This window comes from Alligator mississippiensis, chromosome 12, assembly GCF_030867095.1.
Source record: "Alligator mississippiensis isolate rAllMis1 chromosome 12, rAllMis1, whole genome shotgun sequence".
Taxonomy (NCBI): domain Eukaryota; kingdom Metazoa; phylum Chordata; order Crocodylia; family Alligatoridae; genus Alligator; species Alligator mississippiensis.
The window spans coordinates 46,497,956-46,512,180 of record NC_081835.1 but is presented as its reverse complement, the minus strand read 5'-3'; the positions used below and the strand labels follow the sequence as shown (position 1 = coordinate 46,512,180).

Below are 14,225 nucleotides of genomic sequence, written 5' to 3'. Positions count from 1 at the left end.
AATCCTCCTTTGCACAGAAACCAGTTCCTATGAGTCTTTATGCAGCCCTCTGAGACCCTACATGTTTGCTTGGGCCCCTGTTTCTTTACACTGCAGTGACTGGACTCAATCGTTATTCCAGAAACGGCCAACTCAGTCCATCACAGAGAACCCCTTCCCTCATGCCCAGGACTAAGAGCAATACACTTCATTAGCACACCTGGCACTGCCTGAAGCTGTAGGCTCCATGCAAGTGCAGAGTGCAGTATCTCAGTATCTGTTACTAATCCAGTCACACTCTGATCTCCTCGTGGCAGCTCAATGCAGTGGGTGTCTTGGGGAAGAGGAAGCTAAAGCTACTGAGCTCTTATATCTCAGACAAGTCAACAGTGATATGGCCAAGACCCAATCTATCAAGAGGTCCCATTTTCCCAGCCAGGGGCTGTCACATTGACTAAGTACATGAACCTTTTAGCTATCTCCAGTGGCTGCTCTCCACCTGCTGTTGGCCCTATGCTTTGACTTCTGGTCCTGGCCCATCCAGCTCCAAACTGTAGCACCAGAGGCACTATTCTGCTAATGAAGGAAACAACCAAGGACCATGACACTCACAAAACACATACTGGGCTCCACCAGGACAGGAGATGAGGTAGGGAGCATGGATGTTATATTCATGACATTGGATTATTGGAGGACTCAAGCACAACCTGACCTTCCATCTTGGGAGATGATCCACAGACTAATAAATTTCACTCTCAGGATCTTATTTTCCTGTGACTTTCTTGACTAGTTTCTGTGCAACTCCTAGTTAGCCTAAAGAATTCCTTCCCCACTCAGGGTTTATGCACTTCCACTGGGTGATTGTGTCCCACTTTGTAAATAGGGACAAGTGTCTTCACAGCTTGGTCCCTATGGAGGTGCAATGCCATGGGATTATGCACTGATAATGAACTTTGTTGAACCTCCTACCAACAGTCTGCCTGAGCCCAGTGCTTGACTAGTAAGGTTTGAAGGGATACACTGTTTCCGGTAGTTTGGATGACCAATGGGACTGGAAATACTCTTCTCAGGACAAAGGTTCAAATCCACCTTACATCAAGAATAACCAGAAGGTGCCACCCTTTAACAGCTACTTGGCAACCTATGGAAGTTATATTTCTGGTCTAGGTCCAATCTGAAGTGGATGAGTGTCTATACAACAGCTATTGGCCTGAGCAAAGGAGCCAAAGAATGACTCGGCTGCAGAGACTAAACACTGTTTCCAGTCTGGTTCAGAGTGGCATTGACAAGAAGCTGGTGCTGTTCAGAGTAGGATGTAAGCTTTTGGGATACAGGTACCTTGTTGGGCCAGCCACGGGGTAAATGGAGCAAGTCTGGGGGAGGTACACTGGCAGAGATGAGTTAGGAAGGATGCAGGATCAGAATAAAGGGCAGGGGGTGGGGGCTGTTGTGTGTTTTGGCACAGATATATGGGGCCATAACTGGAAGCGCAGTATTGGGGTTTGATGCAGGGTTATGGGGAAAAGCTTTGAATGGTTGCTTTCCTGTTTATGTCTGGCTCTATCCTAAGAGGTTAGTTTAGTAGCTCCTCATAAAAAGAACTACCATAATGTTTTTCCCCAACTCCCATGACAACAGGGACCACAAAAGTTGATGTTTCTCCCCCTGATACTCTTAGGATACTCAGGAGCACAAGACCTTCACTACTATGACCCTAGTTCTGAATCCCACAGAAATCCCCAAACTCGAGCAGTTCACTGACTGCTAGCAGTTCGCTTTTCATACCAAGACAGCAAATACATGTAGCTTTGGACAGTTGATTATTTAAAGCTGTCGAAAGTGTTTAATTTAACCTTGGATTCACCATCTGCAACTTGTTTCCATCCACTCAACACTTGCTCTCCCCCTCTCAGTATAAACTCTGTCTGTGACAAGTTATTCACCTCTGAGGTTTACAGCAGGGGGCCATGATCCATCAGTGAGGTAGAGAGGAGAGTTCACCCAGATAAGCTGGCATGGATAAGGCACTGCTGAGTGAGGATCATTCTGCTGAAGCTGACTCTATGTGGACAGGGTGCTGTGACGAAAGGAGGCACCAGATGTCGCATTCTCAGCTGACACATGCAGGTGTGCAGAAACCCACACTGCTGCACACCTGGTTGGCATGGATGGGGCACTGCTGCAAGGAGAGATCCTAAGGCTTAGTGCATGTGGGCCCCCTCAAAAAAACCCTGGGGAAAACCTTTTGTGTTGAAAATAATCTTCCAAGCAAGTTCTGTTCCTCTGAAATGATGCAGTTTTAATGGAGCAAATTCTTGGTGATAAGCATGTAGGCTCCCAGTACAGAAGCTCCCAGCCTGCGCATTGCCTGTGCATTTCAAACCTGTCCTGCAGTCTCTCCTGCCAATTTAGTCCTGAACTGCTACACACCCCTCAAGCCCTGGGCCGGCCCCTACCCATGCCTCCCAGCTCTGCCCTGCTCTGCCATCATGGTTTCTTAAATAGAGGACTGGCCATTGCAGAATGGACCAAGATATCTGTTTTCCTGTCTCTGGCATCAATGGCAGATATTTCCAAGGTAGGTAAAAGCTCTGGAGCACAGGACTTTCACCCCGACAGTATAACAGCGAGGTGCTATTTTCTTTGCTTCTCACTGTCCAGTCCTTTCTTGAACCTCACTAAACCTCTTGCCTCAAATATACCCAACAGAAGGGAGTTTCACTGGTTAGTTACAGCTTCCCTTAACAAACTGGCTCAGCGATCAATGACAAGAAGACAGGACAAGGGCAGTAGGGAAGACAAATGTCTCTCATTAGCTTTGTGCCCAGTAAGGAGGTATGAGATCTGGTGATGCAGGCAAAACAACATTGGTTTGAGGCTGCATTTGAATTAAGGCCTGGTCTAGCGCAGAAGGTACAGATGATCCATTTTATGTGTCTTCATCCTATGTGCCTTGCCCCTTTCCCCTTGGCATCCAAAGCCATGGCTTGCTTGCTGGCCTTGGGCCAAATTCACTGCTGGCACAGAAGCACAGAACTTCCCTGCACTTTGTGCCCCTTATGTCAGCGGTAACATTGCCCTCTCCTAGGCTGGCTCTGTTACACAAGGATCTCCTTTTGAGGCATGATCCTGCTCTCACTGAAACCAGTGAGCATTTTCCTCTTGAATTCCTCAGCAGAAGTGAGCCCTGCCAGTGTGAGTGACCTGCCATACCACCCAGCCACATTATTTCATCCCAATGTGAAGGCCTATGTTTGAGGTACATGCAGGGCTAGGGCTCTGGCTTGTCTACCACTTACACAACCCTGCAGCCCCCGGGAATATCTTGGGGCTTTGGATCCCATGGGGTTCCCTCCCCCATCTGCGCACTGTGCCCGAACTAAACCCAGTACAGGCATGTTCCATTTATAGCAAGCTACAATTACTGGCTAGCATTTTCCCAAGGCTTCCAGCAACCAGTGTGTGCTGGCAGACATCTCCATCAAGCCCCAGCTGTGCCCTTATGATGACCACTGGATTGGCAGCATTTCTTCAGGGTGCAGCCAAGGTCTAGAAAAGAGGGCGCATCCCAAAAGCTCGTGGTTTATCTTTGTTTCATGGCCATGACACTGGATCTTTTTGGATAAGCTAAAAATCGCAACTGTGCTGAGGCATCCTCCCAGTACACAGGAAAGCAGGGCAAGCAGGTTCATAACCAGCCTCTTGACACCCATCTCTCAAGGTCTAGGACTGAAGCAGAGAATGAAATGAGAGCTGAGAGTAAGTACCTACATTTCCGAAATAGGACTGGAAATGGCCTTAGTAGCACAGTGAATGGTGGTACAAGATATAGACCCTTGAATCCAATCTGTACCCCTGCCAGATTCCTATGAAATATTGTCTTGGCAGTCAAAGGGAAGGACACACCTGGCAATGTCTAGTGTTGTAAAAGAGCTGAGTGATCACAAAAGTGTGCAATTGCTCCAGATTGAATGTGAATTACCAACTCTCAAGTTACCCCTTGAGAAAACCTAGCTCAACTGAGAGCAGCCACACTGTGAAACAAGGATTGTTGTGCCCATGCTTATAGTATCCTCACTCATGAGAGGGGCAAAGACTTCTAAGTACATCCTACAGGTCTGAGTGCTGCTGCAACCTGATTCATCTAAGTATTTTTTCAGCGTGTTGTTGGAGGATTTGTCTGTTCTTCCTGGGCACATGGCATTGTTAGAAAACACTGGAACACTAAGTTGCATCCAATATAGACTGGTCATATTAGAAGCTGAGAAGTTGCTAACTCGGGCTTTACTCTACCTGCCAAGAAGCCTGCCAACTTGGTTAAAAGCACTAACACATTTGAGTTATGGGTTTGTATGCATGGATGGGCCTCAAGCAATAACTAAAATTAGCTTTGTAGCAAAGACAAGCCCTTAGACTGCAGAGGAACCTAGGCAGGGCTGCCCCCATAACTGCAATGCACAAGGACTTTGTGAATGTGAGACGAGAAAACCGTATGGAAAGGCTGCCAACCAGCCACTAGATCTAGGTAATTTCTCCCCTGCTACCTCAGTCAGGCATGAAATCCGGTGTTGGGTTCATGTCCATAGCTCAATTAAATGATCCTTCTTATGGAGGAAACAAAAGAGTTTTAAATGCCTTAGTCCCCAAGTTGCTGCTGCTTGTTCACTTCTACACTGTCCCTGTGGTTATAAAAGCCCCATCAGACCAAATGCCTCTATATTAATTTCCAGCCATCCAATCAGGGAAAACCATATGACTCAGGGGACCAAACACAAAGCATAAGTATTGAACATGTAGAGCTGGGAGTTGGAGATCAGAACAGTTATGAACAGGAAAACTGGCTACATTCACCAGATAAATACTTGCAGCAAATTGTCCACTTAGCTGCCCTATACAGCCTATACAGGGTGTATGGGAGTGTGTGTATGAGGGAATAACACACGAGCATGTATATGAATGCAGAAATGTGAAGATAAGAGAGCTCTTCAGTCCCAAGCAATGAAAATTTAATGAACTCTGATAGCCTTGGTTTATCTGTAATGAACAGAGAAGGCTGAGAGGCTCCAAGCATACTATCACAAACACACAGGCACAAAAGGAAAGTTTAAATAGTATCCCTCCCAAATGTCAGTTCCTTGTTGTGGTATAATGGGCATTGGGTGGGAGGGCAAGATTTAGCTACAAAATGAAATGAGGCAAAACCTAGGAAAAAGCACAGAGACTTCTGACAGGGCTCTAGATAGAGTATGTGATCCTATAGGTCTGAGAAGGTTTTTATCAGCATAAGCCCGAGATCTGAGTACTTTCCTCATGCCACACCAGTTCTGAGTCACTCTCAGACTTGTCATTCACAGCAAGGCATGTCCTGTTGGTGCTAAGCTGACAAATGGTTTCTGTTCATCTCCATCCTCCTTTCCAGAAGTTATGGGAAAATCTTCAGGTTCTGGCTCCACTCCCATAAGGGGCTCCAGAGTATAAAGCATGATGCTGATGCAAACACTGCCATTAATATATGTCAATGCTGTGTCTTGAATTCCCTCTTATATGTAATGCATCTACACATCAGTCCTCAGGGACTGATGCATCTCTTTGACCAGGCTTACAACCATAGCATGCATAGTCTCAGGCTTACTGAGGAAGTTGCATTTACAGCTGTAAAGGGCTGACATAGATGGGGACATGCTTATATTGGTAAAGCTGTTTGGTGCAAATGATGATGGCACAATCCTATAACTGTCACTGCTTTTCCCATGAGCTCTTCTGGATGGGGTCTGTCTCTCTCACCTGGTGTCTGTGCAGTGCATGGTCCAGAGGGGCTCTGGTATCACATGAAGCCTAAGTGCTTTTGAAACAACAAGCCCTGGTTCTGACACTGGCTTACTCTATGACTCTGGGGAATGCAATTCACTCCTTTTACCTTACCAGCTTTCCATCTGTAAAATGGGGCTAAAGCATAGGGCCTCTAACATAATTTGAGGGCTAGAGATGGCAAGCATGGTGTAATGGAGCTACATATAAGGTCTATTCAGAATGCACCAGGAGAATTGTGCAGTGCTGTGAATGGGAAAAGAGCTGGATTCCTTTTCTGTTGGAAAAGAGTTTCCACACTGATACTGGAGTATTACTGGGGGATTTGCACTGATCTCCCCATACTGATGTGGCTATACCAGTGCAAATGGCTTTTACAGTGATGCGATATATCTGCCTTAGTGGTTTGCACCACTGCAATTCCGTTGGACCAGAAACCGAATGAAGACCAGGCCCGAATTGTGATCGCTTAATTAGATCTGCAGTAATGTAAAGGGACCCCAGTCTAGCCAGTGGAGAACAGAAGCTGTAAGACCCCAAGAACCTTAGTGCAGGGCTCACAAAGATGCAGTTTCTCCCTTTCTGTTTTCAGTTGGAAGTGGAACCAGAATCTCCCCAGACACAACATGCACCCGTGAAAGAGGGATTGCTTTCCCCCCGGAGAACAGAGCCCCAGCCAGAGTCAGGATGAAAGCCCTGATCCTCAGAAGTCCGTTCCTCTCTGCTCCTGCCCTGATGGTTCTGATTCTCATGCTGAGCACTGAGACCAGCAGTGCCTGGAAGCAAGGTGCCCCTCGCCTTCGTCTCTCCTACAAAGGTAAGGGACCATCCTACATCAGTCTTCTGGGCCAGCTCTGGAGGCAGCCAAGGTTTTTTCTGGGGATTATGCCCTGTTTAGAGTGGCCTAAACGGAGCATCATTTATCCAAGGTGGCTGGTAGCTTGTGAGAGCAGAAATAACAGGATGGGTAATGTCCAGGGTTTGGGGTAGGCCAGTATCAGCACTTCTCAGTGGGGTTTCTTGCCCCTAGAAAATGTGACTAGAAAGTCTCCAGGACCTGACTATAGCTTGGCATCTGAGATCCAGGGGGCTTGAAGAAGAGCACAAGCCCAGGGCTCAAGACAATGCTGCTGGTGCTAGAGATGGGGGCTGGAGGGAGAAAAGTCATTGCATGGAGAAGGGAGATCTTAGACAGCCACTGGCACACTTCCATCCTGAGACTCAGCTCAGTGTCTTGTTCTACCTCTGCTGTGATGCATCTTGGGTTTTCTTCAACCTCTTCAGAGGAGAGTATGACATGCTGAAGGAGACCTTGGGCAGCACCTGGCTCTGAACTCTGCAGCGGGGATGCTATACACACAATGGGCACTAAAAGTAAAAATAAGGTGACACCTCTCCACCTCCCCAATATGGTGCTGAGGGGTGAGAATGCAGAGAGGAGCTGAGAAAACTCTAAACTCTATGGTTCTGACAAGACATCCCCTGCTCTGTGTTGAGAGGCCATTAACTCCAACCTCCCAGCCACCACAGTGACTTTCCTTCAGTCCACACATGCCCCCTTGCCCCCAGCCTTGTCCCCTCATCCCTCCCCTTCTCTTGCCATTGTACTGATCCCATCCTTGCTACCCTGCAAAGCAGTCATGGCACTGACATGCAGCTTCATCCTGCTGGTGTGTTCTACCCTTCCCCAGTCTGTCTCGTCTGTTCACACCAGTGGTTTTCAATCTTTTAAGACTTGAGGCACCCTTCAGAAAATGCAGTTCTTAATATTCACTCTATTCACTTCTGGCTACAGAAAAATAATAGAACAATTTTCCTTTTGCTAGGAACATAGAAAGATCACAACAGGGCACAATGTTTTTGGCACTGTAGATTGCTATTTGAAATATCCAGGTTTGTCTTGTGAAACATGTTTGCACACCTCACAGTGTTTACATTGTGTGGCGCCCCATGACATCCTTGAAAAGATCTCAAGGCACCCCAGGGTGCTGCAGCACCCTGGGTAAGAATCACTGATTTATACTATAAGCTCTGTGGTTCAAGGACTGTGTGCTGCTATTTACAGTGTCTACCACAGTGGGCCCCATTCTTGGTGGATACTGAGCTATGGCTACAATAAACATCAATAACTTAGCAGTATAGGACATGCCACTGTGTGCACTGTCAGTTCCAGGGGAAAGTGTAGAGACTTCACCGTCAGGAGGGAACAAAGATTTGGTTTGTGATCCACAGGAGAGGAAGCCTATCTAGTGGTTAAGGCAGAGCACTGGGAAGCTGGGGAACTGGCTTCTGATCCTTGTTCTGCCACTGACTCACTATGTAGTCTCAGAGAAGTCTCTTAACTGGTCTTCATCTCAGCTGGGTGATGCTTCATCATTCACTACTGCAGGCTGATTAGGAGCAAGGGAACACTGTGAATGCAACAGAATCAGCACAGTTTTGATCGGGGCAGGATGTCACTGGAGGGATTCTGTACCCCCTGCACTCATTGAAGCTCTATAGCCACTCCTTGTAGTCCTCCCTCAACAGAGATTTTGAGGGTGGACTTGGGACTTAATGCACCCGCAAGCTACACAGGTGCCTGGCCAGCACACCAGCAAGGAGACAACAACAGCTAACATGGCACAGTGCCACTGTTGCCCTGAGTCTGGGGAAGGGATTCCAGAGTAGGGGAGAAGTTTCCTCATTTGTACTAGCTCATGGCCAAGCTCCCTTACTAGAAGATGTCATACAGCAGGTATGATCAGCCAGAATGGCCATGTGGGGAGGAGGGAGGTTTTAGCTCTTGACTCCTCCCCCCATTCTTCTTTTCTTCAGACTTGTTCTTTCTCCTAGACTCTTCCCATCTGTGGCTTGCAGCAGACAGCTTAATCCTCTCAAACTCCTACTCACAATGCCCTGTCTTTTCCCTTTTCACTCCCCAAATCCCCAGGAGCTCGGATCTGAAGAGCAGCCACCAACGCAGAGCCAACGTCTGCCTTAACCTTTCCCTTATTGTAACTGGTAGTCTGGGCTGGATTAACGCATAGGCAAACTAGGCACATGCCGAGAGCCCTAAGTGAAGAAGGGGCCCAGTTTTGCTTATTTTACATATTATAATTATTGAGTGAAAAAAGTAAGGGCCCATGAGTTTGTTTGCCTAGGACCGACTAAAGGGATAATCCGTCCCTGCTGGTAGTCACAGCGGGAGCTCTGCTCTAGGCCAGCGTTTCTCAACCCATGGATCATGACCCAAGAGTGGGTTGCAAAAATATATGAAAGGGTTGCCAACAAACTTTAAAAATGGATTCTCCTTTAAAGTAGAAAAACATGGGAAACAGTGGCTTTCCCCTTGCAGGGTGGCAGAGTTCCAGCCTGCAAGGAGCTGCTTGGGGCCCCCCATGCACCCCACACACCTCACCCGTCCCACACATCCACCCTCTGCCTCACACACTGGGAGACTGGGGTCGAGGGACAGTGGTTCAGGAGTGAGGGGCACTGGATCAGGACTGTCCAATATTTACAACTGGGTCCTGGTCCAAAAAAGGTTGAGAACCACAGCTCTAGGCAAGTCAGCAATGACCATCCTCCTCCTAGTGCTACTTAACCCATCTGAAAGCAGGCCCAGACATGACAGGGTTGAAACACCAGCTGCCCATCTACACCAGGACTCCTAGTGCTGGTGGGGAGGTCACAAGAACATAAGCAGCATTGGGAAATGAAGGTTAGAGGAAGGCCCAAGTATCCTCCAAGGAGAAGTTTCCTTTGCTTCTTCTCCCAGGGATAGGGCTTTCCCAAGAGATCTGTCAGGTGGCTGGGATAGGAAGATGGCCTCTGCCTGGTTCACTTTGTAAAGGCAGCTGGTGCTGGTGACCTATACCTGCTTGGTGACTGGGGAGAATACCTCTAGTAAACCCCTAGGACTGGGCAAGCACAGAGCAGCTGAGCAACTGTTCCCCCAGAGCACACCGCCTGAGGGCCCCAGACTCCAGCTTGTAAAGATACAAGAATAGTTTAGCTAGATCATTCTAGCCTTTGCCATCCAAAGAACCAATTACAAGAGCAGTCTCAATCACACATCCACTAGGAACTGGACTGGCCCATGATTACCCTGGATGTCTCATGGGTGTCTTCAAGAGGATACCCTAGGGGTCTTCAAGAGGAGATGGGACAAGCACCTGGCAGGGGTCATCAGACCCCAGAGCTCTTTCCTGCCCAGGGCAGGGGGTCAGACTCGATGACCTACTGATGTCTCTTCTGGCCCTAACATCTATGAATCTATGAATGATTTATCCCAGAAGAGCCACCAAACAGGCCCTATGATGGTAACCAGTCACTTCTGGGAACAGAGGGGTTGCCAAATTGGGCCAGACCCATAGTCCAATATTCTGCATCGAGTCAGGGCCAATGCCAGATGACTCAAGGGAAAAAGTGTCTTGATTTCTGCTGGGTAAAGTTGGTCTTAAGCGCCAAAACATGAGGATTAATCTCATTTCCAGAATTTGTCATCATTAACACTGGATATCCTGTTATCAACAGGAATGTCCGGCCCTTCTTGAATCCTAAGATTTTGGGCTTCAGTGTCCACCTGTGGCAATGAGTTCCAAAGTCCAACTGTATTGTAGGTGAAAGTTGTTGGTTTTGAATTGCCCGCCTTCCAGTTTCTCCTAATCTCCCCTAGCTCATCTGTGATGAGACAGGAACAGAAGCTTCGGATCTCCTGGTCTCCCTTCTCCATCCCACTCCTTGTTTTATGTGCTTTTGTCATGACCCCTCTTATTCATCTGCTCTCTAAAGATAAACAACCCCAACCTTTTCAATCTCTCCTGAGATGAGATCTTTTCCAGGCCCCTAATCATTCTTGCTGCCCTTTTTTGAACCCTCTCTAATTCTGCATTACCCTATTTGGTCACTACTGATCTGGGTTTTATTTCAACTAGTGACATGAAGGAGGTTGTTAACCTCAGCATTTTTAGACACGACTGTGCTCACCACCAGAGCATGGCAGCTCTCACACATATTCTATTCTACCACCACGATCTGTATTATCTACTGCACAAAAGACCCTGAAACCTCTTCCAGGCAATCTGTAGGGATCCCACACCCTACAATGAAAGGTGGTCTCCTCAGGTATCAAATGCACCAACTGTTTAATAGCGCAGGGTACAGCAACTTGTGGGGGGGGGGGGGGGATGAAGAACAACATGCATAACACACTCACGCTGAAATCTGTGCTAAAATCCCTGCTCATAGCAGAGTGGCATGGGTTTGTAAGCCAGAGGCCAACTCAACAGCTGGGGCCTCTGGAAAAATCTCAGCTGCCAGAGGATTTCAGTTGCACATCTGAAACGTGCCCTTTCCTGTGAGGTGCATCTCATGCTGGAGGCTGTCTCTGCTGCATGTCCTTCTCACAAGCCATATCTGCTAAGTGGGAATTAAGGCAAGCTTTATCCCTCTGCTCTGCTGGAGCGTGCTGTCTGAGCTCAGACTCACCTTAGCATCCGAGCCAGCCTGACTTTCAGTCATAGCCTTCTACCAAGCCACTCAAGACTTACTGTCTTCCCCAAGGAAGGTAGGTCTCACCCCAAACCCCTGCAAAGGCCAACGCAGCTGAGATGAGCTCTGTAACAATTAAGTGCTCAGGGCAGCTGTTCCAACCTTATTTGGAAGGAACGGCCTGGCAGACCCTATCGCTATCTTCTGAACTGACACAGCAGCAACTCCTGCAGCATCTGGGCTTTTATGGAGGGCTCCCGTTGGAGAACAAACCTGCTGAGTTTACCAGGTCTGATGCTAGCAGTCTGGGCACAAGAGGAACAGGCAGGCTGAATTCCCTCACATGCTGGAGGATGGGGCTAGGACTGAGGCCTGGGGTTAATTCAGTTTCTATGTAAAATTGGACAGTAGTTATTGTGCCAGGAGATGCCTGCTGGGCTCGTAGTAAGACAGCAGAAGTCTGGCTTGAAACCCAGGGACTCAAAAGAAAGCATGTGGAGCAGTGTGGCTGGCTCAGAAGGGGCCAGTTCTATCTGACATGCAGCCCCTAATAAGGAAGCAGAGCCACCCCCCAGCTTGTCGCTGCTGGGAGATTGCCAGCATTGATAACCTGTCCCTCTCCTTCAATGAAGGGAACAGAGATCGTTCCTATACTTCAAAGAAAAAGCATGCATGGGTCCAACATGCCAAAAACCCTTGAGTCTCGGGCAGAGCTAAGAGAGGAAGCTCCCAGCCTCAAGAGGGCTCAGGGAAAATGCAGACAATGGCAGGGGATGTGACTCATAGAGGACACAGAGGGGGTTCATGGACACAATGGCCTGACAAGTTTAGGTTTAAACACCCCAGACCTCTGAGGCTCCCTCCAGGCCACAGCCTATTGGGATGGAGACTGTCGTCACAGCACAGCATGAGGGAGGCAGACAGGCACAATAGGAGTGTGGGGCGAGACACAGGCAAGCTTGCAAAAAGGAAATGACAGAACCAAAGGCAAGAAAAGCAGAGGAAGGATGATGCAGGAAGGAGCGAGGCCAAGAACAATAAGGCCCAGCGGCAAACCAATCCCTTTCCCGATGATAAGATGAGTAGATGCTTATAATAGAACTTCAGTAAATTGGGAGCAACCAATGCAATTGCTGTACAGGCTGACCTGTGCTGTGTGCACTCTGAAATATAAATGCCACTGGGTAAATCTGGCTCAACTGTGACAGCACTAAGGACAACTGTAATTCTGGACTGGTCCCTGTCTTTCCGTTGTAGACAGTGGAGTTACTCTGAGGTTATACAGCACCAAAGTCACATAGTGAAGCCAGAGTGTAACACTGATCTTCTGTTACTGTATGAAATTGGAAGCTAGGGTAGGTGAGGCAGATGGATGCTCCAGGGCTTGGTAGCTTGTTAGAAAGCCTTTTGCCTCTGGGTCACTGGTTTGCATCCCAGCTGGTAAGGATCAGAATCAATTACCCTTTGGTGGGCATTCTTTGGCTTGGCAAATTGGCGGGTCTCTGCCAACATTTACCACGACACAAGTGACCCTAGCAGTGCCATTGTTGACCGTTGCAGAGAAAAGGCAAAATGTAGCTTGGTTCAGATTCAAACACTCCCAAGGCTTTCAGGTCACCCCTGACTTAGGTCTGTCTAGTGGAAAGGAGTGAGAATGCTCTTTTAGGAGAACAACACTGACCTTGAACAGGGCTGGGATGTCAGGCAATGAATACAGGGTAGGGAAAGGCAGAGTAGAGACAAACATTGGGAAACAGTGGGGGCATGACAATAGAAGAAAATCGCTTTGGGGGACCCCTCTAGATAAGCTGGAGTTACCTGGGGTCTTCCCTCTCCCAGCCAGCACACAGTGTGCAACTTACAGCAACCTCTTTCAAAGGCCTTTTAGGCTCCTCGTTAGCAGGTCTATTCCCTATCATCATTCTTTTTATGAGTGGGCTGAACTGGAGGCAAACTGGGTGGATACTACTCACCTCTTTCTTAAAGAGTTGGGAGAGAATGAGCTAAGGGAATGAAGCTGTGAGAGTAGACCCTCATCTCTATCACGGGGCAGTGGATTGAATACTGCAAGCACAGAGCAATTAATCCTTCCTGGGAGCCAGATTGAAATCTAGCACCAAATAGCACAGCACAGTGGAAAGGATCTTGCCATAAATCAGGGGTGACCTCTCCCCAGGACAGGGCCTGAGGGAGGTCAGAAGGTGAAGCAGTGATAATAGCAGCTTCCTAATTGTTTCAGGTTGAGCAACATCAGGGCCACATTTGCCCTAAGTACTGTCATTACTTTCCTCCAGTTAATTAAGCAGGTTGGGGCAGTATCGGATAAACCTTTGACCCCCACCTCTGAGCTGCATCCCCAGTGGCACCAGCCTACATTTACCTCGGGGTGAGCAGGTCACAAGAGCAGCCCTGGCTCCAGAGGGAGATCCAAGCCCTGTCAGTGGGTAGAGGCTATGTCAGGGCTCAGCCCAGGGAGGAGGATCCACCTGACCCCCACCTGAGATCAACAGCCTGGCAGGGATAATGGGTTTGGTAGGAAGGGGAGTTTTCAGCTCCTGATGCCATTTTAATTAATGGGGGTTGGGGTCCAAAACCCCAAAGCAGATTTAAAAGGTTTCCCCCTTGGTTAGGGGCAAGATCCATGGAGGTATCTGCAAAATACAGACTAAGGGAAAGATTGTTGGGAACAGAGTTGTCAAGTACAAAAAAGTCTGTAACAGGGAAGGGTAAGGGACAGATTGCTCACCAAGGTCACTGGACATCTACAGCAGGGAATGGCTAATGGCAGAGGTGGGGACTTCCTTGGCTCTCAGGAAAGAAAGTTACAGCCCCACTCATTAGGCAGATTGGCCTGGGGTGAGACAGGAAGCCACTTGCCAAGGAGCTGCTTGGCTGAAGAGCTCTTTTCATGCAGTGAGCCAGCACCTGCCCACTCCATATGCTGCTGCTGTTACTTTACTTGT

The 14,225-nt window shown here is 48.2% G+C and overlaps 1 protein-coding gene across 6 annotated transcripts in view; it reads left to right on the top strand.

The window, feature by feature from the left end:
* LOC102570282 (semaphorin-3D) overlaps positions 1 to 14,225 on the top strand; it is a 48,352-nt gene that overhangs the window by 14,005 nt on the left and 20,122 nt on the right. For 5 of the 6 annotated variants that reach the window (XM_014600103.3, XM_019475805.2, XM_019475807.2 and 2 more), the window contains one exon: positions 6,380 to 6,604. In XM_014600103.3, coding sequence (XP_014455589.3) covers positions 6,380 to 6,604 — 225 coding nt within the window. Of the gene's footprint in view, positions 1 to 6,358; positions 6,605 to 14,225 lie in introns of all 6 variants that reach the window. The other variant, XM_019475809.2, reaches the window with a different exon arrangement.